This window comes from Heloderma suspectum, chromosome 3, assembly GCF_057233095.1.
Source record: "Heloderma suspectum isolate Gila_16-S chromosome 3, 16-S_ref, whole genome shotgun sequence".
Lineage (NCBI taxonomy): Eukaryota > Metazoa > Chordata > Lepidosauria > Squamata > Helodermatidae > Heloderma > Heloderma suspectum.
In genome coordinates this window covers 113,455,890-113,483,532 of record NC_139460.1, presented here as the reverse complement: position 1 = coordinate 113,483,532, position 27,643 = coordinate 113,455,890, and the positions used below count along the sequence as shown (strand labels likewise).

The following is a 27,643-nucleotide window of genomic DNA, read 5'->3' as shown; positions in this document are numbered from 1 at the left end:
TTCTAAGTGATCTTAAGTAGATTTTTTTTAAAGGCTACTCTTGAAGACCAATCTTCCCCCCACTTTATCTGCCTATATGTTTATTTAACTGAACCATTGGACTCTGTTTTTTTCTTAAGAAGAGTCAAAGACAGCTCACATCAAAGCTACGGAAATAAAACGCTGCTTCTGTCAGATTTGAAAGATCATAATTTAACTGCAGCCATACTTATCAACTTCTGGTAATACATTATTGTTTGAACTTTGAATATACTAACAAAATTCTACCATGGCTTGGTAAGGAAGGAGATGGAGTAGGTGGTGGGAGTATAGCTCCTCAGAACAATGCCCATTAAAATAATAGGGCTTTTAAATCCCCTAAGAAACTTACTGGGATGAATGATTAGCTCGTATAGTACGACTGCATAAAAAATAAGGTTAGTTAATCCAGTTGGATCTTAAGAAACAGCAACAGTGACTATATTTACACAAGTCTGATTAGCAGTACTGGATTTACAAACAGCCGAAGCGAATTCACCTGCCTGGGCTTAGTGTTGCCAAAGCCCCGAGGAAGCTGGCAACCGTATAGGTCAGAGGCCTTCCTTTTGCAGGTGGCTCATTTTCCACCTTAGCTCAAATACTTCTAAAATTCAGTGTAATAAGTAACAGTAATATGTTTGAAGCTGGACTAGCGCGTCTTGAAAAATAAAAGGGGACATTAACGTTGAGGTGATCTTTGATTTGCCATTCCGTCATGCTTTACTACATGCTCCGCCATTCAGGAATGCATGCACATGATTTCCTTGCTCTACCAAATAAACTCTTTCACAATAAATATGAATGATAATTTCCATGAGCTTGTGTTAAATTTCTGTTGTCTGGAAGCTTATATAAATGGCTGTACAACATGCATGTTGCTTCTCCCAACAATTACATGCCATGTGAAATTTTTTAAACCCTTGTGAACTCGTCCTTAACCTCTAAAGTGAAATGGTGTACTTTTTGAGCTAGCATATGAAAGATTAACTCACTGTCATCGCCTCCCACTCACTGCAATGCAAGAGGTATAGGATTTTTTAACCCATTTTAGCTTTTGTAAACTGCCTTGAAATCCTTGATAAGGTGGTAGATGGATGTTTGAAATAAATAAAAACACATTGTTGCTTGCCAGTAGAAGATCAGTATGTCAAGACCCCAGACTATAATTGCTGTCCCCCATCAGAGGAAGGCTCTGAAGACTTGGAAGATGGAGCAGACTGGATTCCTGAATCACCATATGTGGCAGTCAGCGCAGTGACTGTCTCACTAAAGCAGAGGTGGGGATCCTGCAACCCTCCAGATGTTGTTAGGCACCAGCACCAGCCAGCATGGCCAGTGACCAGGGATGATGGGGATTGTAGTCCAGCAGCATCTAGAGAGCCACAGGCTACTCCCTCCACCCCTGAACTAAATACTTTCACAGAGGATCCCAAGGATGAACACTGAGACCCCCCCATCTCCTGCTCCTAAGGAGATAACTCTTCTTCCATCCTAAGACTCAGAGAACTTCTACCCAGTATCCCCTGCAGCTCCAAAAGACTTTCCTCCACTATCATACTAAACTGTGGGCAGCAGGGGCATTTCAGTCCTGCTGAACTCCCAGGTAGTCACTTGACACCATGCATACAGTACCTCCCTGTGATGGTTTAAGAACTATCAGTGGGCTCCAGACCATGCTGGACCAGGAACTGCACTCCGCTGTTGCTGCTTTCAGCAAGTCTGACCCAGTCTGGAATTGTAGCCCCACAAAATCTATCAATCATTCTGACCATTTGCTGTCAAATCGACACCTTGCCATACCTGGCCAGAACACCCCTGCTGGCTCCGTCCTGGGTCAGGAGAGAATACAAGTTTTGGTGTGTGTGTGTTTTTGCTCCATTAGTATCTTCCTCAAGTGACCCTTAACCATGCTCATGTGACAATCTTCCATCTTTTTTCTTCTGATCTACTTGTCCTCAGGCTAAAGACAAAAGTGAGTACTTCCAGACATCCCCTCCTCCCTCCCTTCCCCTTCGCTCTTTTTTTTTCCTGCCTACCCCCACCCCCTTTCCCCTTTCTGGAAAGGCTGATTTCAGCACCTCGTATAGCTGCTTACCAAAACTCTTGAGAGTTCACTTTTGTTTTTGAAGTTGTTGTTTTTTTTACTTCCTTTTTTTAAAACATGAAATTTAAATGATGTGTCCATCCTAAAAATACTCGCCAAACTCACTCTTTGTTTTTTAAACTATACATGCCTGGTTCATTGATTATTTGGCTGTCCCAACTCCAAATTTGGGATATTTGTTCTTTTACTCTCTTCAGTTTCTTAATCTGCACTAATTTCAGTGGGATGTTCCAAGAACATGAGTGTACTATTGTGGTAACAAGAATGTTTGTGCTTAATAAATGAACATTTGTTTCATATTTGTTGCTTTCAATTCACAGTATCTTCCATCAGGTTGGAGCTTTTATTGTGAGGAAGCTGCATTTTCCGAGCACTCGATGTGCAATACCTTGTACCAAGAGAAATGTGATACTTTCCCCAGATGGCACACTTGTTGCTATTGTGATTTCTGTGCGGAATGTAGTTGTTGCACGGGCATCCACTGCACTTAAAAGAGGCTGTAATGCCAGATAAAAAGTGACATGGCCAATACCTGTTGAGATCAAATTTCTGCTTAGTAGTATTGCACTAAGCTTGATAAAGCTTGCTGGTTTATGCTAGAGTGCTTGGTGTTGAAGTTGCGCGGTAGAAAATATTTTTATTAACTCTTCATTTCCATACTTCAGAAGATATTGTTTGGTTTTCCCTCCTTTTGTTTCTCTGATCTTTTATATTGTTATTAAGTATGATCCCTTTGTGGATAGCGATTCACTACTTTTTTGTGAAACTTCTGCAATCCCCTCCAAGAGCCAAACCACGTGTTACTTTAAAAGCATACCTAGCAGCAATGCATTTTTCTTATTTACTCAAAAGCAAGCTCAGAGGGCTCATTATGGATTGGGACCTTAGCATGAGGGCTTTAGCCCTTTGCCCCCGGGTGTAGTCACAGACCTGCTATTTATATTGCCAAAAAGTGATTGATTCAACTTTTTGGCACCATAAATTGCTTGTGTGCGGGGTCCAATCTATATAGGGATCGTAGGGGGGAGGGAGATGAAAACCCTCCCACCCTCGCCGCAGTCTAGCATCCCTGTGCAAATTGCGTTCCCTATGCTTGCTCTTGACTTAAAAAAAGGCATAGATGCTAGCTATGGCTTTGAAGTAACATGTAGCCCATGGAATGGGGAGGCCTGGGTTCGAATACCCTTTCAACCATTAAGCTCACTAGATGGTCTTGAGCCAGTCATTATGTCTTAGCCTGACCCAACCTACTTTGCAGAATTGTGAGGATAAAAATGGGGGTGGAGGAACACCCTGAATGTCCCCATGATCTGATTAAAGGAAAGGTGGGAGAGAATTTGTAATAATAACATTACATAAAACAATCAAGTAGTTGCAAGGGACCTTAGAGTGAAGTCATCTAATCTAAGCCCCTCCTCAGTGCAGGATGTTCAATACAGGATGCAGCTACATCATTCCTGACAGAAGGCTGCATAGCATCTGCTTAAATATCTCCAGCAGTGGAGAACCCACTACCTCCTGAAGCAGTCTGCCCTACTGTTGAACAGCTGTTACCGTTAAGAAGGTTCTGCTAATGCTTAGCTGAAACCTTCTTCCTTGCAATTTCCATGAATTGGTTCTAGGCCTGCCCTTTAGAGCAACAGATAGCAACTGTGCTCCATCTTCTACATGACAGCCTTTCAGATATTTGAAGACTGCTATCATGACGCCATCTCTTCTCCAAGCTAAACACACACAGCTTTTTCAATAGTTCTTATTTTCAGTAGGACTTTGGTTTCCAGACACCTCACCATCTTTGTTTGTTGTTCTATGAAATGTGGCAGAACCTATAGATCCTTCAGATGGGGATACTGAGATTTTGCTGCACAGAAAATAATGCAGCCTGGCCATAGGATGTGGTTTTTGTTTCATTGTGGATAATGTGCTTTCAGTGGGTCAGGAGGTGGGCCTCTTTTACTGAGACTGGATGGCCCTGTAGCATCTTATGGAGAAGGTTGATTTGGCAATGCTTTTCCTTTCTAACATTGTTCAGTTCTTTTCTTTTAAAGTAACTATAGAAATACAACTAAGCTATGTACTCAAAACCACTTCACCTATTTGTAATACTTTTTTATCAATAACAGCTGTCTGCTTCATTTAACTGATGTAGTATGGTAACAGTGGTTTTCCTGAGGTGGATTGGAAGGAACACAAATCTCTGTGATGTATGAACTTAGCACAAGTGAAAATATTGTGGTTAAAATGCCTGCTCATACAAATCACAGACAATAACCACAATAATAAACTATGTTTGAGCCAGACTGGAAGAAAGAGGTGGAAACTAAATTAAATACTGGACTTCATAATGGTTTTCAGAAGCTGTGGATTTTCACCACCTGGGTGGCAAACTTGATCTTTAACCAGAAATATTTTAATGTTTGTTGTAAAGAAGGTTCATGAGCATTCTTTAAAACATGGGAGGGTCAGAAAAATAGGATGGTTCACAAGAGGCAGGGTGTTGCTTCAGGAAGTGCAATCAAACCATAAATGTTTTCAGAAATGAAATTCTCTTTTAGCAAAGGTCCTAAATTAATAGGCCAGATGTGGTAATGTAGTTGATACAGTATTAAGATTGTTTTCCAAGTTGTTCCTTCAATAGCCAGATTAAAAAGTGAAATCTAATTCATGAGTTAGAATAAACTGACAAGTAGAAAATATTGCATGATTCCCTGAATATTAAGAACATTCTCGGCAAAATTATGATTCATAGTATTTTTGTTTAGTACAAGTGCATAACAGAAACGTAGAGATAACATTTCAGAAATTGAGCCTATTATTGATTTAGAATAATTCCTTGCTGCATTTGCTTGCTTTATGTCAGGGATGTCAGAGAAATCTAAAGCAGATTTACACGAATTTGGATTTCTGTGAATTCGACTCACAGATTCTGTAGCGGACCAGCATTTTCTGAGTTGTGCAAATTCAGCAGACTTGTGGACCATTTTTAATTTTTCATAATTGTATGCCAATTGAGTTGTACAAAAATATGAAAGTTAGTGGAAAGTACACTAATATATATGCCAGTTTAAAAAACCCGAAAACAACATTTTGTATATCTCTGATCTCTCTCCACTGTACAGCACTCTCGTGTGTGTGCGTGCGCTCTGCTCATTGATTGTATGCTGAACTAAGAAAAATACACAAAATGTACCTGCAAAAGTTATGTAAATTGCAGCAAACTTTTTTTGTGTACTTTTCCAAACGGTGGGGGGAATATGATTTTGTCAGCGAGCAGACGGAATGAAAAATGCCTGACAATCCGTGAAACACGGAGAGCATGGATTAAACAAAATCTGTACATCCCATAAATAGGACTATTTCTACTCCTGCTACAGGTTCCACCAGTGTGTAGTTAGTTCTGCCTCAAGCATCAGCCATAATGTTGGATCTCTGAGTTTCAGCAACAATATGTAATCCCGCTAATCATATTCTAAAATGATAAGGCCACAGTAACTCCAGTTTATACAATTTGTTTGAGATGTGCATTAAATGTAAGTTAACTAGCTATTAAAGAGAAATAAGCCACCCGTTCAAGCAATGCTTAAATAGTAATACAGCTCTAGATACTAACCCCCATTTTTTTTTTACATGAAAAACAAAAGTTCAGACCAGATGTCCCAAATCTATTTTTGGCTGGTGAGAGACTGTATTTTTCTTGAGGTCATGGCTGATAACAAAGAACTGCTGATAGCTGGAACTATTTTTTCCTGTGTTCGAGATTATTAAAAAGAAACAAACAAAAAAGGAAAATCTCCAAGGACAATAACCTGATACAAAGTCATCATTCCACGTGAAACCAGATAGTGTGTGATGCTGCATTTCCGCACCCAACCACCTGCTTGTTTACACAGGTGTCTATAAAGGAATGTGGGCATTTTAGCTTAACCTACAAAAGCTGATAAGCTAATGGGTCTTTCTCTGTCCTTTGGGACTGCAGCATCTCTATCAACCTTCACCTGTTTAAATCTGCAGACATGAACCCCATTTCCCCCAGTCCCTTGTGTGTTATCAGCCCTGCAAAATAGGTTTGTAACTATTCTTGGAATGTCCTACAGCACTGCTTCTGTATTAAACTGTGCTCCCTTTTATGAGAAGCTGTTTTTCCCTCACCCCCAAATCAACATACAGCTGTTTATAGGGCCTATGTAGTGTTTATTTAATGAAATATGCTTTCCAAGTAAATATCATCCCATAATTAGATTTAAGTTTTTAATGAATAATGAAAAGCCTCTTATAAGCGCAAGTCATTTTAATTAAGTAACATTGAAGCTCTGATACCTACCTCAGCCACAATTTTATGGATTTATTTGAGCACATGTTGGAAAACACTGTTTAAGGTTTAAATGTTAAGCCAAAGCCTTTCATAACTAACGTCGTATTAGACTTTAGAAATGGAAATCGTACAACCTTGTATGAAATGGTAAGTTCAGAAATTAAGGTAGCTCACAGCCTGTTCAAATGTTATATCCACCAGGTTACTCACATAATATTGTAACTTCAGATAAGAGCGTACATGGAAGACACAGCAGCAATGCTCAGGAGGTGCCCTGTAGACAATTTTGTACAAGTGAGCTGGCATTAATTTATTCTCACCACAGCCACTGTTCATATTTCACAGAGTCCCCTGTTGCTTGCCTTAATGCCTGTTGGGAAATCCATGACTGGACAGGTATGTAAACCTGGGCCGTCTGTGTCCAGGAGCACGTTTTTGTCCTCAAGATCTCTGTTGCACTTTGTCAAGCAAAGAATTTGATAGAAAGAAATACTGATGTCCAAATGTAAGCATTTCTGGCATTCCATTTGCCTGCTCTGTGTGTGGCCAATCCAGAAGTACTGTCAATACATAATCAGTCTGTGTATTGGCACTGCTGAACTTGAAATTTGACCCTGCTTCACTTTCAACTGTGCATCAGGGACAACCTATTAAAAGTTAATGTTTTGTTCCAATGTATTTTTTATAACTTATACTGGTAGATGGCTGTGATGTTATAGAAAGCTGATGCTAATAAGAGCTTATCTTTCTGTGGCATCTTTGTTTTTGATGAGTGGGCATTTATGTTATATACTTAATGCCAAAACAGTACATTGGTTGCCATGTGCATTAACCGCTTTCCTCTTCTAACTGAACAGTTCAGTTTTGGGCACCACAGTTCAAGGGAGGATGTTGATACATGAGAAAGGATTTAGAGGAAAGCTATGAAGCAGCTAAAGAATCTGCAAGGCAGCCATATGGCAATATGTTGAAGGCACTAGATATGTTTAGCTTCTAGAAAAAGATTAAAGGGAATATGCTGACAAGCTTCAGCTGAAGAAAAATAATTATTAACCCTATCCTCTGAGGCCAGGAAGGTATTCAGTGTTTTTTTTTAAATATACAGGACGGTAGGTTTAGGTTAGGCATAAAGAAGAATAAACAATTTATAGCAGTTTGGCACTGGAAGAAAAGTTGAGTGGAACTTTCGATGGGTAGGCAGATTTATTTAGGGGATGCTCTAGGTATACAGTATTCTGAGTTTGAGTAATCAGTTGAACTAAATCAGGCACGTCAAACTCAAAATGAATCATGCCATCCAGCAGATACACAGGGACCACTCTAAATTCTCGATTCTACCTTCATTAAATACTAATGTTTGAAAAAGGGAAGTTAGAAAAAAAATGGAGAATAGGTAGGGTAGGGAAATCAACAAATGCAGAATCAGCAATTGGTGATTTTCACACCTTTTGCCCTACTAAGTTCATCAGTTTCTCAGTCTTGAAGAGAGTTCAGTAATTTATGCCAAGTGTGTTGTGTGTTGTGGATCATATTGGGACACTTGAGGGCCCTAATAAGGCTTCTGGCATATGTTTGAAACTGATAGGCTACATTACTAATTGAGAGTGTTCTTCAGCTATCTCAACATAGATATTAAATGTGTGAAGTGTTAAGGTGAGCTTGGATATGGTTGTGGAAAGTGGTAAGAATTGTAGCTGACTTGTTCAGCAAATTTTTTAAGTATTATTTATATATATTATTATTGTTGTTATTATTATTATTACATTTATATCCCCCTAGATAAATAAACCTTCTGAAATCCAAATTCAGTGCAATTCCTAAAAACAAGATCAATTGCCACAATTCAGACAAAAGGCTGCATAATGGGCTGTGTTTATTGTATTTCTGTATTACAAATAGACTTCTTTTTAAGGCGGGCACGGAAGCAAATCTGTGACATAGATGGCAGAATCAAAAGTGGTGAAAAGTTTCTTAACAAACAGTAAAAGGGTTGTTTCTTGCCTTATATTCATAGCCAATTCATACCTTATGAATCATTCCTGATTTGTATGATTAAGACCTTTAGAAGGAGTAGAAAACAATCTTCCCCCGCTTAATTCACACATCAGAAACATTCTAATTTCCAGCATAACCTTCTCATGGAAGTTGCTGTTGACTATTATTTATATTTCCTTTATAACCCTGTGTAGTCTTTTATGAAACTTGGAGCAGCTTGCCTGGGTCTCCACAGGAATTTCCATCTGTTTAATGACGAGGATAAAACTTGCTTAGCTTTAACAATGTGATTGGGATTTTATGGAAGACCAGAGGCCATTCTCTGATCTTCCGTAAGTTCACTTCCATGTTACTAGCTGTTGAGGAAGCTTTTTACTAGGGCTGTGCACAGAATCCCCGCTTCGCTTCGGATGCCACTTCGGACCTTCTGAAGTAGCCCTGCTTCGCTTTGAACTGATTCGGACCCCATCTGCTTCAATTTGGATCCGAAGCAAGATTTGGATATCTGAATCATTCTGATATGACATTTTCCCATTGTCTTGCATTGGAAAATATAAACAGCTACAACTTTTTCACTTTTCATGGTACATACATGAAATGTAGGGACCTCTCAGTCCCCGTGGAGTGGATCCCACCTGCCAAATTTCAGACCGTGTGGCCTAGTAGTTTTTGTGCTAGGCACAGGTAAAATATGCTGTTCTCAGAAACTCAAACCAAACTCAGAAAAGATAATAATCAGAGAAGTTAGGTGTTGAAGCGGAGGAGGTCACTATCCCTAATCTCTGCTGTAGGTTTCTTTGAAGTGCAAACAACCCCTTTCCCAAGTACTTTCCTATTCAGTCTCAGTTGATGACCTCAGGCTCTCAGTTATCTTGTCTGACAGAGGCAGGAAGACACAGCAAGCAATGCTGCCAAGAGGGCACATCGAGTTGAACTATGGAAACCTCCACCTTGTAGACGCATACCTCCCCCACCCCATCTCCTCCATGGTGGCCTGCCTAAGCCTCCTGGGGGTGAGGACATCAGAAACCTTTGACGTAATGCCCCTCAGCGGGCTTCCCTCTTCCACTACAGAAGGAGATGCTACTCCTTTGGCAAGAGTGCTACTGCTGCTGCCAGCACCAGCCTCCTCAAACAGTGTACTCCAGGCACTGCAACTGACCTCTGCACTCTGCTGCCCTACCACACCCGAATGCACTATCTGGACTGGGGAGAGCTAGCTTGCCTACCAGCACTGCTGGTCCCAGCAGCACCTCACCCACCTCTGCTCCTGCCAAGAAGACCCCAAAGATGCCTCATATTGGGCTGGCTTGTTTTACAACACACAGTGTAGTATTATATGATTTAAATAATAGACATTAATGTGTGTGTAGTGCTTCACCCACTGTTTTTTGAAATGTTGACTGTTTGCTTTTACACATGCTGTTTGCTTGTCTACAGCAGAAGCGTGCGCACACGCACGAGGAAAAGCAAAGCAAACACTAAACTACCTAAAATCAATGGGAGGGTGAGGATTGTAATCCAAACAGAAGAGAAATTTGTTTTTATTTTTATTTTTTAGGAAAAAGACAGATAAAAAATGGGAAGGGAAGGAATGCAGAAATCAAGAATGGGGGGCGGGGAGCCAAGAACAAGGACAGGAAAAGATAGATAGATAGATAGATAGATAGATAGATAGATAGATAGGATCTAGACAGATGAAAGTAAGGGCAAAGTAAGGATGGATGAGAGAGAACTGAGAGGAGGGGGAGCTAAAGGACGAGGCAAGGGAAGTAAAGTAAAATTTTCTGGATTTTAAAATGAACAAACAAAAAGAATGAAAGGTAAAACCTTGTTAGGGAAGGGTGAGGTGGGGGGAGACAAAGAACAGGGAGGAAACTCAAAGCAAGTACTAAATGTTTGGTTTTTTAAATAAAGAATCTACAAAAGAAAGAAAGAGAATATTTGAAATGGGAAGGAAGAAGAGCAGTACAAACACACACACACCTCTAGCCAAATAAGTTCAGACAGAGCCCTCCACCAGAATTATCTCTGTCTCTGGCAGTGAGCACACACAGCTGTTTTTCTCCAGGTTATTCAGTATCCCTCCCCGCTTCTGCTCCACTGTCACTGATTGGAAACTGCTGGGTTATGTTCAGCCCTAATTGGCAGTTAGAGTTGCCATACGCCAAAGCTTCCTCCCTCCTCCTCCTCTTCAACTCCCCCTCCCTGATCTCTCTCAAGTTGATACATTTGGAGCCAAGCTGTCTGGGCTGCTTAGAAGGCATCCAAAGAACTGCGAATCTCCAAGGCAGATAAGTTGCCTCATCGATGAGCCACTTCACTTCAGGCTGCTTTGGAGTTGTTCTGATTCACCTCGTATCACACTGAGGTACTTGCGAATCAGCCCGCTTTGCCTTGTTATTTGGGCTTTAGACTAAATCGCCAACATTCGCTGCATCATGGAGAAAGCAAGAGAATTCCAGAAAAACGTCTATTTCTTCTTCATTGACTACGCTAAAGCCTTTGATTGTGTGGATCACAACAAACTGTGGCAAATTCTTAAAGTGATGGGAGTACCAGACCACCTTACCTGTCTCCTGAGAAACCTGTACGAGGGTCAAGAAGCAACAGTAAGAACCAGACATGGAACAACCGATTGGTTCAAAATTGGGAAAGGAGTACGACAAGGCTGCATATTGTCACCCTGCTTATTTAACTTATATGCAGAGTACATCATGAGAAATGCCGGATTGGATGAATCAGAGGTCGGAATTAAGATTGCCGGGAGAATTATCAACAACCTCCGATATGCAGACGATACCACCCTAATGGCAGAAAGTGAAGAGGATCTCAAGAGCCTCTTGTTGAGGGTGAAAGAGGAGAGTGCAAAAGCTGGTTTGAAACTCAACATTAAAAAAACGAAGATCATGGCATCTGGCCCTATCACTTCCTGGCATATAGAAGGGGAAGAAATGGAAGCAGTGACAGATTTTACTTTCTTGGGCTCCAAGATCACCGCAGATGGTGACTGTAGCCATGAAATTAAAAGACGCTTGCTCCTTGGGAGGAAAGCTATGGCAAACCTAGACAGCATAGTAAGAAGCAGAGACATCACCTTGCCGACAAAGGTCCGTCTAATCAAAGCTATGGTTTTCCCAGTAGCAATGTATGGCTGTGAGAGCTGGACTATAAGGAAGGCTGAGCGCCGAAGAATTGATGCTTTCGAACTGTGGTGCTGGAGAAGACTCTTACGAGTCCCCTGGACTGCAAGGAGGTCAAATCAGTCCATCCTAAAGGAAATCAACCCTGACTGCTCATTGGAAGGACAGATAATGAAGCTGAAGCTCCAGTATTTTGGCCACCTAATGCGAAGAGAAAACTCCCTGGAAAAGACCCTGATGCTGGGAAAGACTGAAGGCAAAAGGAGAAGGGGACGGCAGAGGATGAGATGGCTAGATAGCATCACGGATGCAATGAATATGAACTTGAGCACGCTCCGGGAGAGAGCGCAGGACAGGAAGGCCTGGCGTGCTATGGTCCATGGGGTCACGAAGAGTCGGACACGACTGGACGACTGAACAACAACAACAACAACAACAACAACTTTTTACACAAGTCAGAGCAGTTCCATAGTTGATGATGATTTGGCTCTCAGTCTACTGAGCTGACAGAATTTAAGTGAAAATCCTAACAGTACAGCCAAATCAAAGGAACCCAAAACTGTTTTCTGTATGATGGGTCTTGACATAATTACAGTGCTTCATATTTTCAAGTAAACTGACTGAAACACCACATTCTATTCTGCATGAATCCAATGGGGTTCTAGTTCTGGCTGTCCTGTTTTTCCTTTTTGCCTTCAGAGATTATCTCTCTGTTTATTTGGTAAATATTTAGGAACATATTTTTCTTCTTCTGAAATGTTTGTATTTTCCCTTAAATGCCTGAAAAGCAATTGTGCAATAGTTTCATGAAGGTGTTTGGCAACGGAGAGCACTTTTTCTCCCTTTTGGGCAAAGAGTACATTATAACAGTAATCTGATATGGCAAAGGTTATGTATGCCCAGAGTAGAAAAGAATCAGAAGCAATACAAAAATGTAATAAGTTAAACAAGACAAGACCTAGTAGGTAATGGGTGAACATCCACTACATTCATTCCTTGCAATGAAGATTTCCTCAGAGATTTGATAACTTAAATGATTTTCTTGTATACTTCTGGGAGATTACATTCCTCTCCACAAAGTATAGTTGCATGCAGACTTCCCAGCATCTATTATGATCTTTCAGAATTCCCCTTTAAGTTAATATTCCTTTAAAAATCACCAGCCCAAATTGGTTTAAAATATATTTTAGCCCTTTAAAATGTTCGCCCTATTCTGTTCTCCTTATTAATCAGTTCTGTAGTCGAGGGGGGAATGCTTTTTAGTTGTTTTAAAGCAGGCATATTTGTGTCCTCTGGTTGCACTTAGTGCTGTTGTAGATGCCCGTAGGCCATGATCATGTGGAATGTGTTGTGTCCCCACCCCCTGGTGAAGTCAGATGCTGGGGGGGGGGGTAACTAAATGCTCTCTGCTCTGCAGTCAGTGTGTTGCCAGCCTTAAAAAAGAAAAACAAAACAAATAGCCTCTTGGGGAACAATGAACATTCCTTGCAGTCCAAGGAGGTGAATTCTCCTTAAAGCAACATTGAACAAAGTCTCTAAAGTTTGGTTCCTGCCATTGGGAAAGTCAGGTAATGCTGGTAAATGTTCTGCTCTTAGAGATGCATTTTCACTTTGCCAGGCCTGTAGCTGATTTGTGTATTATGTATGTTGGTCAGCTGCTGAGCTTCTGATCATCTGAAGATCCTAGAAGGAATAGGCTGTATATCTTAAAACAATATAATACTTCTCATTTTTTTTTCACCTCTGAAGGATATTCCCAGTCCCCACTTTCTCAGTATTTTGGAATTGCTTCTCTTTAACATTATTTTCATTTTATCCCAGTTCACAGCCTCTGTGCTTCAGGAACATCCAGAAATGCATTTATGGGCTCAATCCTATGCTTGTTTCGAGAGAGAAAAGTCCTACAACTCCCAGCATGCCCCAGCCAGCAATGCTGGGAGTTGTAGGACTTTTTCTCTCTAAATATGCATAGGATTGCACCTTAAGTCTCTTTTATTTAAGAAAACAAATATAGGTTTTGCGAAGGTCAGGATTCAAGCTTCTCCTACAAACAATCTCTCCCTTTTTCAGCTTCAAAGGACAAGATTCTCGGACTTTTGCTTTTAGGTATTCATGGCATAACTATATTGTATTGTTTATTGTAAATACATGTATGTAGAATGAGACACAGGGAAGGAGACTATCCCTGTTGATTCTCCTGGACTTCTTAGAGGTATTCTAAATCATTGTCCATCGTATCTTGCTGGATCACCTTGCTGGGGCAGGACTAAGAAGTACCGCTTGTCTGCCACAAGTCTTTATCTCAGCTGTCATGCTGTTTAATATCTACGTAAAACCTGTAGGAGAGTTTGTGCGGAGGTTCAAACTACACATTACTTTAAAGACTAGCAGCTATATCTTCTTAATTTTTTTATGGTGGGAGGGGGGTCAAATTTATTGAGACCTCCCCAGATTTTATTGGGACCTCCCCAGCCTTTATTTTATCAATGATCCCCCTCCATGATTAACCCTCAGGATATGGTGAGATCAAATGAAGATGACACTTGTCTGTCTCCTTTTCAATAAATCCCAGCAAGGCGGTGGAAAACCGGTATCTTGAGATAAATAATGGGCTGGGTGTGAGTGAACAAACTGAAGCATAATCAAGACAAGATGGATGTGGTGTTGGCTGGAGGGAATCAGTTTATTGTAGGTTAAGTGTATAGACTGTTTGGATGTGAGAGGGGGAGATGTAACCTTGTATCTGAAATGTAGTCTGTTCCGGGATCTGGTGCTGCTTCCAGATATCCAGGTGGTGGCAACAGCTGTGAGTGCCTTTTACCAGCTTAGGCTGGTGTACCACCTGGACCCTTTCCAGGACAAGAAGAATCTGGCCACTGCCCCATGTGCATTGGACACATCAGATTGGATGACTGTAACACACTGTATGTAGGGCTGCCTTTGAAGAGTGTTTGGAAGCTACAACTAATCCAGAATACACTGCCAGGTGATCAACTGGAAGTACTATATAGAACTGTCAGGGTTCCCTTTATGATCTGGACCCCCTGAGTAACTACTTAAGGATCTCTTACCTCTTTAAGAGTCCCAACTTCCTTCTTTTACCTTCCCCTTTCCAATAACATGGAGTTTAGGCTGTAAACATGGGGTGATTGACACTCTAGACACAGGGTTTAACCAAAACAGTTAATTGGTAAATTAAAGCAAGCAATCACAACTAAGGGTATTTACACAATAGAGCTAAGTAATACAAAAGGCATTTAAGAAAAAAAAAGTTGCAAAACACAAGTTCCTTTACCCTAGCTGTACTTAAGACTTCTCCAGACTGCTTCTTCCTGCTTCTTCTTCAGGCTCTGGTCTCCCTGACTCTGCTCTTAGTGCTCTCTTTATATATCCTCCTCCCCCCAAACCAAAAGTATTGATTCAAACCTGAAGAAATGAAACTTACCTGGGAAAATGAAACTACTCCTCTCAGAGTTACCCCCCCAACAAAAAACTCCAGGCCTCTAGGCCTGACCTTTTTACCATCACTCTATAGACTTCAAACCTTTACAAGAACATATAATTCCAGTTATGTAAATTTCACTGGCTGCCACTGGGCCCAGTTCAGAGTGCTGTTTTGACCTTTAAAACCTAAATGGTCTGACAACAGGATATCTTCAGGACCACCTTTCTCCCCTATGAATCGGTCTTATTGCTGAGTTAATCACAGGAAGCCCTGCTCAGCGTAGTTCTGCCATCTGATAAGGTACATATCTCTACATAAGACAGGATCTTCATAGTGGCGTTGTAGTCCCTTCTGAGGGAGACTTGCTTGACTCCCTCATTATTAGGACTTGTGTAGCAGTTTGAAGCTGATGCTTCAGATGTTTTGGGTTTAAACTGAATTTGTTGCTGTTTCAGCTGCTTCATGTTGCTTTTAAGCTTTATGTACATGTTTTGGTGCTGTTATTTTCTGTTTTTAATTGCTTGTCTTATGCAGCTGTTATTCACTTTGTGGATTCCTATAGGACAGACAGACAGAATAGAAATATTTTAAAATAAAAGAATTCTAGTAAGTAACTTCTGGGCTGTCTTTACAATGTCAAGTTTCTTTTTGTTTTTCAGATAGAAGAAGGCAGCAAAGCTGGAGCTGTTGATAAATTGCTGGCTGGGGATGAAATTGTTAGCATCAACGACGTAGGCCTCTCTGGGTTCAGGCAAGAGGCCATCTGCCTGGTGAAAGGTTCACACAAGATGCTAAAGCTTGTGGTGAAAAGGTGAGTTTGTAAGTCACAATGGCAAGAACTAAAACCAGGTTTTGTTTGATAGTCGAGATCCTGACTGTCAACCTTGCCATAACTCTCTTATTCTTCACTTTGTACATTTCTGTTTGTGGCCGTGGCAGAAACAATCTCAGCTGTTAATTTGGTGGGTTTTGATTGATTTATCTATATTTTAAAATACTCAAAAACCAAAAAATATCACACTCTCTCCGGTCCTGTATGTCATCGAATGGCTATTTCCTGGGAACAAATAAGTAGCCCGACTAAGTAGTCTGGGAAAGCTGAAGGTTTTGCAGGCTTGCTCTGCAGCATTTCTCAGCCCAAGAAATCTGTGGGGTAAACAGCTTGTGTGTTCATATGTAAATCACTTCAGCTCCTGGTGAGACAGTCATGAGAAGCCGTCAGCTTGCCTAGAATTCAGAGTTGGGCATATCTCTGCAAACTCCTCCATCACCCACGTGGTTCAAAAGCATGTCCAAATAACCACAACAGCTTAAATCTCACAACTGCCTTGCTACAGAGTGACATGGTTAGAAGTTGCCACAGGCTTAGATGGTTATGTGGAGAGATCCTGAGTAGCCAGTGGCTAAAGAAGGGTGTGGTGACTACAGAGGCATGTCAGGAACCTGTGCCCTGCAGCTTTCTGGCTCAGCTTCTTTAGCAGGGATGGAGAACTACATTGGGTTCAAGAGGCAGATTGCCCCTTGGTTTCCCTCCCCTATGCAAAGCACTCTCAGCCAGTGTTTCCAGGAGAGCACAGCCAGATTATATGGGGAGGAGGCTTGCCTGAGGCCCCCAAGGCTGAATGGGCTGGCTTGGCAGGCTAGAAATGGCTCACGGGCTGGACGTTCAGCCGTATGGCGCTATGCTCCTTGTGAGCCTCTTCAGTGTTTCCTTCAAGATGCAGGTTATGGAGCTAAATTAAGAGGCTGCTGAAGGTGTGAAAGACAGAGGTTTACAAGGCCCCAAGTTCTCCACACCTGATGCTTGCCCATGGGCCTAGGAAAATAGGATTGGATATTTGTATTTTCTTCAAAGAAATATAACCTTTTTAACAGCTTTGGCTAGTATGCCAACTACGGCTGTTCCTGGACCATGGCAGCTTAGCCACAGTGGTACAGGCATTGGTACCCTCAAGATTGGATTATTGTAATGCGCTCTGTGTTGGGCTACATTTGGGATTGGTCTTGAAACTGTGGCTGGTGCAAAATGCAGCAGTGAGGCTGGTAACAAGAGCCACCTTCTGACAGCAAGCTACTCCCTTGCTAAGAGAACTGCACTGGCTGCTAATAAGCTACTGGGCCAAGTTCAAGGTGTTGTATAGAGCCCTAAACAACTTGGGACCAGGTTACCTTAGGGACTGTCTCACTTCTTTTGTCCCTGCGCAATCTCTGTGATCATTAGAGGGAGCACTTCTGAGGGTGCCACATGCTGCGGAGGTTTACCTCAGGAGCACTTGTAGTCAAGCATTTAGTCTTGCAGCACCTACCCCCTGGAACACTTATTTTGTATAATTATTTATTTATTTACTTATTTAAAAAGGAAAACACAACACAACAACATAAACACACAATACACATACACTAAAATATCTCTTAAGATTGTAAGATATCTACCTTTGGCTCCCCGTACACAACAAATGCTTATTATTATTCTCTAGTTCTTATCTTAGTTGTATATCATACATTGAGTTCACAGACGTTATCTCATTTCTCTCCTAATTTTAACAACAACAACAAAGAGAAGCATCTCAAAGTTCAAAATCCACATACATAGATATCATTTTTCTCTATTTCTTGTACAAATTCTATAAAAGGTTTCCAGTCTAACATAAATTTAATTGTTGATCCTTCTTTAATTATAATAAGTTTTGCCATCTCTGCCAGTCCCTCTGGAACACTTTACCAGTTGCCATTAGACAGGCCTCCACGGTTCTGATGTTGTCTTTCAAAACTTATCTCTTTACAGAGGTTTTCCCTGAAGTGTGACCCAACCAGCTATGGTTTGTATCACACAAGAGAGTGTGCGGTTTTATTACTGATTGATCATACTGTGTTGTTTTTATTGCTATATTTATTTTTGTTTTATGCCATTGTATTTTATGTTCACCTCTGATACTTTTGTGGAAAAACTGGAATAATAAATACAAAAATAAATAACACCTATGAAGCAACATTTTTTGTCAATGTAGTTGGATAGCAGGGATTGGAAAAGGCACCAGATACTGCAACCAGATGCCACACAACAGAAATTTGCAAAGGCTCTAATGCTGGCAATTATTCATTATGAACAGCTGAGAAATACAGTGGGTGTGACATCCTGTTGATCCTTATGGGCTATATGCCCAATATGCTATTTTTGTATTACTTGATATGTGTCAGGACTTTGCCACGCTGGAGAGAATGTCAGCTATATAGACATATGTCTTTAACAGACTCATATTTTCATAACAGGAGTCCAGTTTCCAAGCATTATCAGTTTCACACTTAGGAGAATTGCATCTCATAGCTCCATCTCATGTAATGGATCCTTCGCAGTGTACAAATGAGTACTTCTGTGTTATTAGCTGTGTAAATTGTATAATTTGGTACTGAGATGGGTTTTGTTCTGATGGCATATCAGTATTACTATGTGTACTATTCTAACGTACAAACAGTAATTTATTAAGATTGTTCATGTTGTATAGCAATAAATAATATTAGAAATAAAAAGACCACTTACAGTGCAATCCTATACATAATTTCCTGGGAATCACCCCCACTTAACATAATGGTATTTGCTTTTGAGTAGACATGCATAGGGCTCCACTGTTAGATTCCTTGTAGATAGTGTTCTATTTAGTCCTCGTGTTTACATTAAGAGAAAATAGACTAAAGGAGCCTTTAAGCGGTACTCTAAAATTTGCTTAGGAGTGGAGTGGTGGCAAGAAATAAAGAAAGCTGATCACACAAACAGATGGCACTAAAACACATAATATGAACCATTTCAGGGAGTTCTACCAAAGTTATATAGCCCAGGAACCAATAAATTATAACAAGACCCCATCTGGACTGTATTATAATTCATATCTATTTGATCCTACGCTGGCTTATAGTTTGGAAAAAAAGGACCTTTAATACATCATCTGCATTCTAAGTGATGGAGAAATCTTCATGATCTGTTTATTTGGGCTTGTTAAGTTTGCAGCACAACTCATAGCTTTGCGACCGCTTGGCTTTAAGGTGCCTTCCTTTTCAGTATCCATACATTTTCTTTACATAGCTGTGAATGTTGGTCATCTTTGGATATTTACATAAATCTGTATCTGGACACTGATAGACATTTCTTGCTAGCAAAACACCCTAGGCCTGGGGCGTGTTTCCACGCTGTCGGCTTTACTTTGCAACTTTTTTGCGATGTTTCCCCAGTTGCATCTTCTCATTTTCCAGTTTCCACAGTGCTTAAAGTCCCGGCTTATCATCGCTGTAGCCTGGGGCTCTGTGCTACTTCAGAGTAGACACACATATGCTTGTGCTGGGAAAGGGGGGTGGACAGAAAGAGGGAAACTAGCCCCCATTTTAACGCACAGGATCTTAATATGAAAGCTGTGAATGAGTTGCGTCCTAAGGCAATGGACCAAAGCCTCAAGATCGCACTTAATCACATTTAAGGAATTGGGCTTAAAAGTGTTACATTTCAATTGAGGGGGAATCTCTGTAAGTTCTGATGTAGGCATTCAAAGGCAAGCCTTATTCAGCACAATGGGAGTTACTTCTGAGGAGACACTAATGGGTTTGTTGTGGGAAAGAGAGTAGTAAGCACAAAGATGGTATCCAGCCCCCATTGTAATCCACAGGATAGCTATAACGAAGCTGCAAAGTACTTTCTCCCTAAGCAAGCTGCAAAGTACTTTCTCCCTAAGGCAATTCATTGTAGCCTCTCTTGGTTGCTTAAATGCATTTAAGGAATTGGGCTTTAATGTGTGCCATTTCAATTGAGGGAGAATCTCAGCCTCATCTACCACAATGGGAGTTTTTTTCTGAGGAGAGACTAATGGGTTTGTTGTGGGAAAGAGACTGAAACCAGCCCCCATTTTAATGCACAGCATCTCTATATGGAAGCTGTGAAGGAGTTACATCCTAAGGCAATCGCATTTAAGGAACTGGGATTTGATATGTGCCTTGTCAGTTGAGGGGCTTCTCTGTTATTTCTGTGGTCATTGAGAGGGCAACCCTCATTCAGCACAATGGGAGAAACACCTCTTGACTGGGGTCATGGGCTGTGTTCTGGTGCTTAATTTCAATGATGATTTAAAAGTTGGTCCCTCAGCATCCTTCTCCAAAACAGCGATGAAACTTGCAGAAAACAGGGAGGGAAAGGGTTGGGTCACTGAGGTCAGAGCAACACACTCACAAAGGTTGGGCTACACGCCCCATGGGCAGGACTGTGATACCGGACCCAGTGCGATTGTGGAAACAGGTCAGTAAAGGAGCTGGAAAAGTCAGACTATAAGCAGTCTCAGAAGAAGTGGTTTTTCAGCAATAAAATGCAGGGCTGGTGCTAAATGCCATGACATCATGGAAACACAGAGGCCTCACCATTCAGCCAGGCTGAAGTAAATAGCTGGTGGAAACACAGCCCTGATCTCCACAGATGTTTGGTGTTATGACACAGTATGCGGTGACAATCGAGATGTCGGATTCCATGCCGGGACTATTAGAGAAGGAGTTGAAAATAAACTGCAAGTATAATAATGTCATTATATAAATCCATGGTGCAGCCACATCTGTTGTACTCTGTGCAGTTCTGGTCACTCCATTAAAAAAAAAAAAATATTGTAGAACTGGGAAAGGTGCAAAAAAGCAACCAAAATGTCCGAGGGGCTTGGAGCATCATCCCATGAGATAAAAGCTGAAGTGCTTGGAGCTTTTTAGCTTAGGAAAAAAGGACAACTGGAGGGAGAAATGATAAAGCAGGAGTAAGCAACCTGCTGCCCTCCAGATGTTTGACCTACAGCTTCTGTCAGCCCCATCCAGCATGGCCAATGATCAGGAATTATGGCAGCTGTAGTCCAACGCATCTGGAGGGCTGTCCATCCTTGTGATGGTAGTTTATAAAGTGATGCATAGTGTAGAGAGAACAGAGAGATATTTTTTTCTTCCTCTCTGCTAATACTAAAGGGCACTCAATGAAATGTATTGACCGTAGATTCAGAACAAAGGAAAATACTTCTTTACACAACTTTTAATTAATTTGTATGGCGTTTGATGCCACGCGTTGTGCTGTTGGCCACTGGCTAAGGAACAAAACAGACGTTACTTTAATTTTTCACGTTTATTTTCCACGTTTTCATGTTAAATCCATATCTAGCAGCTATGGCTCCCCACCCTCAATTTTACTCTAGAATAGGTGCAGGTGGGCTGATCCAGATCAGGACTGTAGCATGGGAATAGGGGGGCTTTTAATATCTGGATTGGGCCCCTTGCACCTTCTCTAGAGTAAAAATGAAAAAAGAAGATGTAACTGCTAGATAAAGATTTAATGTCTGTTTTGGCCCTTGCATAGCATTAAAATATGATTAGGTAACTTTCTCTGGACACATCTTTTATTGGGAATTAGCCATGGTACCTCAATCAAACTTTCAGTGTCAGAAGCATTATCCTTAAGAATTTCTGAAACTCTTACAAATTTCAGTTGCTGGGTTAAGAGCAAACAGCAGGGGAAGGCTATCGCCCCAGTGTCCAGTGCCCTGCTATGGGCTTCTCAGAAGCATTGGGGGTGTGGATGGGGGCACAGTTGGAAACAGGATATTGGGCTAAATGGACTTTTGTTCTGATCCCCCAGGGCTCTTCTTTTGTTCTTATGATTTGCTAAAATAGTTCAAAGTTGTCTTTTGTGTGTCCTAAACAGACTGGCTAAACTAATTAAAAAGAAGACCATTTACTTTACACAGAGCACATCCATGCCATTGGTTTTAATGTGTACACATTGGGCCAACTTTAGCAGTTGAACTGTGTGCCATCCTAGAGTCTAAAATTTTGTGAGATTAAATTTGAATGTCCAGAATTAAGGAAGCAAGAACTTAATTTGTAAGGAATTCTGTTTTCATCAACTTGTAATGGTAAGCCACCTGGTGCTGTCCAGATGTTTTAGGCTACAACTTCCATAAGCCAATGGACAAGAATTATGGGAGTTGATGTCCAAAACATTTGAAGGGCACCAAGTTGTTTACCTCAGAACATTAGTTTTGCCGTTGTTGAATTAAAGTTTTATTTACAAAATTTCTCTTATGCCTATCTTCCCTTCCTCTCCATGCTCCTTGTCATCGTCAAATAGGGAAGAGATGAGGGTTAAAAAAATCCATACTCAAAACATGCAGAAAAAGTACATGGGAAACTATGTTTGAATGCTTCCCCTTGTCGCAAATTCTCTTCCTGGATAAAGCTAGAACAGTTTTCCCTGTCTTAAGTTCTGGTTTTCCATATTCAGGGTGTTTGACATGGGAAGGTTTTCACTTATGTGATCCCTTACCTGCATTCTGAAGTTGTGCCAAGGGCAGAGAACAGACTGTATCTCATGCATTTTCTTAGTGTTTGAATTAGTTCTAAGGTCAGTTTCAACAAATGATGTTCAGTAATTTCCTTTTGTAGCTATTAGGCATAAATACCTTGCTACTATACTGATGCTTGTCCTCTGTACACTGAGGAATGTATTCTTCAGTGTCCCCCACTATGCTATGAATCAAGCTCCATAAAGGTCCTAGAGCTCTTCGGTATTGAATGTTATTTATTTCCTGGATTGTATGTATTATGGTAGCGTTCTAACAATGAAACATTTCAGGAGTAAGGGATGCTGCTTCTCACCAGGGGTGGGTAACTTGTGGCCCTCCAGATGTTTGGGTCTACAACTCCTATCATTGGCAATGCTGACTGGGGCTGATGGGAGTTGGAGCCCTCCAGATGTTTTGACCTACAAGTTGCCCACCCCTGTCTTAAACCAAGCAAGGCTTGTCATAATACCCTCAAGCCCTATAGACTGTTACTTATTCATTTTTACAGAACTGCAATAGTTTATCTTGGTGTTGTCATGAGGGATTTTATGGCACAGTGAGGGCTGTGCAGTTGTTAAAGAACATTTCTGATCATATGCACTCTTTCTCCACATCCCTCCTCTTCCCATAGCCTCAAATCCTGGACATGAGGGAACCTGGTTGGCATTATCCATGTTTAGCACCATTGCAAATGTAGCACTGTACCATCGTTAGAGCAAAACAAGGAAGGGGCAGAGGAACATGCACGAGGAAGGGGAAATACACAGGCATGCTGTCCATCTCTTATGGCACAAGCCTATGTATGTTTAGACAGAAAAAGTCTTACAGCTCCCATGGCTGTCTGGGGCATGCTGGGAGCTGTAGGACTTTTAGCTGTCTAAATATGCATAGGATTGTACTCCAAACCATGGTTAGGATATCAGAAATGTTACACCTGTACCAGGCCTGAGTCTTAGCCAGGATTGTGGGGTAGAAAGGTTTTCAAGCAGCAGAAGTAAATCTCGGACAGGTCAGAAGGTGCAACACAGTCCTTACCTTGTTTTACCTGTTTTTCCTCATGCTGCTGATTCTGGCATGGAGAACTCACACCCTCTAGATCACATGCTTGAAGAAGGAAAAAGGGAAGCAAATTAGATACTGGCAGTTTATATTCAGAGTGCCTCCTGGTGGCAAGTTGTAAAATTTTGCATGGAACTTCAGGCAAAGCTAGAACCAATAGAGCTGGCTTTAAAAACATAGTGTATATTAAATCATACCAAGTAGCTTGGGTATGGACATAAAACACTTTTCGTTCGACAGAACATTTTCTTTTAGGGCTGCCTCATGCTGTAGGACTTGTTCTGTCTAAACATACATAGGATTGTGCTCTTAACTGTGGTTGGGATATCAGAAATGTTACATCCATACCAGGCCTGAGTCTTGGCCAGAATCATGGGGTAGAAAGGCCTTTAAGAAGCAGAAGTAAATCTCAGCCAGGTCAGAATGTGCAACACAACGTGTCCAGAAAAATTGGACAATTTTATAAAACGGATAACGATTAAGGGCTTCAATCCTATACTTACCTCAAACCATTGAGTTCAATGGAAATGTTCAGAGTAGGCATATATAGGATAGCACTGTAAGGCTCCCCCATGAATAAAAAACTTCAAATCAGCCTTCCTCAAACTGGTGCCCTCCAGATGTGTTGGATTGCAACTCCTGTAATTATGGGAATTATGGTAGTTAACAGTGCAACACATCTAGCGGGCACCAGGTTGGGGAAGGCTAATTTTAAACAGTATCTGAAGGCTGAGAAAATAACACAATGTTTAGGGAAGAGAGCATAAATGGGCTGGAGCAGTAATTCTAATATTAAACAGATTACTGCTGTTTTGAGCAAACATGAGTTTTTTCTTAGGAATGAACCTAGAAGCAAAAAACAAAACACCTTCTATGGGAACGGATCAATGGTTAATCTTATTGACTCCAGTGCAGATGGTTGAGTTTGTTGGTGCAATCCCAGTGTTTTCTGTTTTGACTCAGGAATACTGTCCGTCCTGTCTTACAATCTTTATTTTTTGGGTTTCACTTAAAAGTAAAGCTACCTTCTTAAGAGTCTCAACTTCCCCTCCTCTGCGTTTCTCTTTAAGACGAGATAATAGAAAGCAGATCTAGGACCGTGTTCAATCATTTATTTCTAACACAGTCCAGACTCCTGTTGTGTCACAAGCACAAAAAGAGAACCAAAAGGAACTCAGGCAGGTGAGTCCTGCCTACAGATCAAGCCACTGATATAACACATATTGGGCATTTTATTAAAGAATTAAGTATTTAGGCTGGCTTGGGAATGCTGGGAGTTGTAGGACTTTTTTCTATCTAAACATACATAGGATTTCATCCTTTGAAGACATTCTAGAAACACTTTATTTGTTGTACAGATGGGAAACAGGCTAAGAGCCTATAGTCTTTGAATTCAAACCTTATGCAAAGCAGGTAAGCTAGCAAACCAAGCCAAAGCCTATAAAATCAAATGAATCCGTGACAGATTACTCCAAGAAGTTGGCCAATTTAGCCAATTGTAGCTGCATGGCAGAGCATGCCTTTTGCTGAGAAGCTGTATATAAATATTCTAAATTAAATACATTTTAAATATTGCATTTCTGGCACCTTGTATTCAGAGTGGTGCTTCCCTCCCCATAACATGCACGCAGTGTGCAAACCCATACAATATAAATACATTCTAAACTGAATGGTGCAAACCCTTCAACTCTGATAGGAAAGGCATCATATCAGTTCTTTGTAAAGCTGCACCATGTAAAGCTTAGAAGTTCAGGTGGGGTGTCAGACCTGCCCATTCCTGTTGCTCTTGTACATTTTTGCCATTGCACCTGAAGCTGCACCCCTGTTTTTTATATGCACATGCATGCAGAGCACATCAAATAAATACAGTGGAAGCAAGCTGTAATGGGAATTGCTAGCAGGAGCAGTGTATGGGACAAGGAGCAGGCACAATGGTAAGGGGCATCCATCCAAGAACCAAATCCCCAGTTTGTAGTCTCCTTTAAAGCCCCAGTACTTGCACTTGCCGCTATTCAGACATGAGGCAGTATCAAGTGCTAGCAGTCCACCACTGCTAAACATGTTGTGCTAGCAGAAATGAACACTAACTCAATAGGGTGCTAGCATTTGCTAGCGCAACCCTGGAAACTATCTCGAATTAGTGTGTTCAGAACAGGATGAGTCAACAGAGCTCCCTTCTGTGAGCATTCCTTTCCATTAGCACCCTAGGAGCATTGGATACTGCCCATGGAGTTTTATAAATAGCTATTTCACTGCCACATTTTAGCCACATCACTGATTTTTGAATAGAAATGCCCATTGTAAAAATAAGGCTGGTGAAGCTGTCTGTTCAGCTGCATTTACCTTGGAAGTAAATAGCAAACTGTTGCTAATGTTGGGCAGTTATACTACCCAAATTAATTTTAACTATTTTCCTTTTCAAAGTGAAATCACACCTTACTAGTAACCGCAGAAGAATCCATCCCTCTCATAGGTTTTGAGGTAGTAGTGATATTTTGTTTCTTTTTCAGCTCTTTCTGTTAAAGTAGCTTTTTACTTTATGAGAAGCCTTTAAACAAAAACTATAATACAGACTTCACTATTTTAAACTATTATTGTTTCATTGTCTGGTGGGCAATTTGTTTAAATTTCTTTTGAAGCTTTTATGCTTTCCCAATTCAAACGTTTTGCTTCCCACTGTCCGTTACAGGGACTGCAGATACTATGAAATGCAGTGAAATCTTGTAAACTTAGATGATATGACTGGGACAAACTAGATGAGATGCTATTTGTGTAACTGTTAATGTGTAAATGGCTTTAGTAAAAGCAAGTAGCAGATATGGGGGGGGGGTTTCATTCCAGATTGGGACTCTGGTATGGAGGGGAGGGGGATTTTAATCCTTCTCCCCCAGTTCTGATCCAAATGGGGGGCACACTTGCTGTTTGCGTTGGAAGACAAATTCCCATTCGTGCTAATGTGAAGAGTGGTTTATTTCACCTTGAAATATTTGTGTGCTGCAAGAAACAAGTGGTAATAGTTGGGACTGCTTACTCTTGATGGGAGAAGCACATGATTGTGATGCATGCTGTGAGCTATATGTTAGTGATTCATCATTTTATTAAACTAGGAAATGCATCATACTAGAAACCATATTTCTTTAACCTTATATTAAATGTGGTTATGTCATCTTTGCCCAGAGGAAGTTAATGGGATGGTCAGCATTTGCAAACATGACATCAGCCTAATTCTAGCCTCTCCTTGACTATTTTCCCTTCATCTGTACAGGTCTTCAGATATGAATAGGTATGATATATATGTCAAGACAGCAGAGAAACAGGCTTTTTATCATGGAAAACAACTTGCAAGAGAAGCCAATAGACCAGACCCATTTTCTTTAACTTATTAGAAACACAATTCTTTTACTTATTAGAAACACAATTCAAACAAGACTTAACTTGTTTGAGTTAAGTCTTCTGGGTTTCCCCCCCAAATGATGCAGTTAATCCATGTTTTAAAAACAAACAAACTCCAGTTCAATTCCATTCTGCTGGAAGAAAAAAGGGTATTCTTTCTGTCCTGCCTGTTACATAGCCATGCCAAAGATGTCTCTGCAGAATGCAAGGCATACTAGAGAATTCCCAAACAGAAGGCAATCAGAACTGTGGCAGGAACTAGACAAATGAGGCAATCACCCCAGGCACCAACAGAGGGTCCTCACTGTGACGAAACTGCAGTACTCCCTGCAATTCATAATCTGTACGGTGAGGTTGTGGGGTGTAAGTCTGTGGCTGAAATGGTGTTGTTAATAATGCAGGTTGGGGGTCAGGCTGAGGCTTAGAGTAGTTTACAACAACAATCATGCGATGTAGTCCAGTGTTATATCCCTAATGTAGGCTGGGGGTCAGGCTAGGGCTGGAGTTGAGAGTCTAGCACACAACAACCCTGTGATGCATTCCAGTCCTGTTATCCCTACATTCCAGATTGTGGTTTATTCTGCCTCTGGCAGCCTTGAATACAACAACCCTGTAATGTAGTCCAGTGCTGATATCCCTACATTGTACGTTGGAAATCAGACTGAAGCAGGGATATTAGATAATCAACCCTATAGTATAGTCCAGTGATGTTATCCCTACATTGCACCTAAGGAATGAAGCTGAAAGAAAATAATGCAACATGCCTGCATTGTAGTCCAGTGCTATTTCCTCTTTGTTGCAGGTTGGGGATCAGGTTAAGGTTGAGCC

At 41.0% G+C, this 27,643-nt stretch overlaps 1 protein-coding gene across 3 annotated transcripts in view; it reads left to right on the top strand.

Annotated features, from left to right (window-relative positions):
- The window catches only part of SHROOM2 (shroom family member 2), a 180,284-nt gene that overhangs the window by 67,397 nt on the left and 85,244 nt on the right, over positions 1-27,643 (top strand). For all 3 annotated transcript variants that reach the window (XM_084844225.1, XM_084844226.1, XM_084844224.1), the window contains exon 2: positions 15,677-15,828. In XM_084844225.1, coding sequence (XP_084700351.1) covers positions 15,677-15,828 — 152 coding nt within the window. The remainder of the gene's footprint in view (positions 1-15,676; positions 15,829-27,643) is intronic.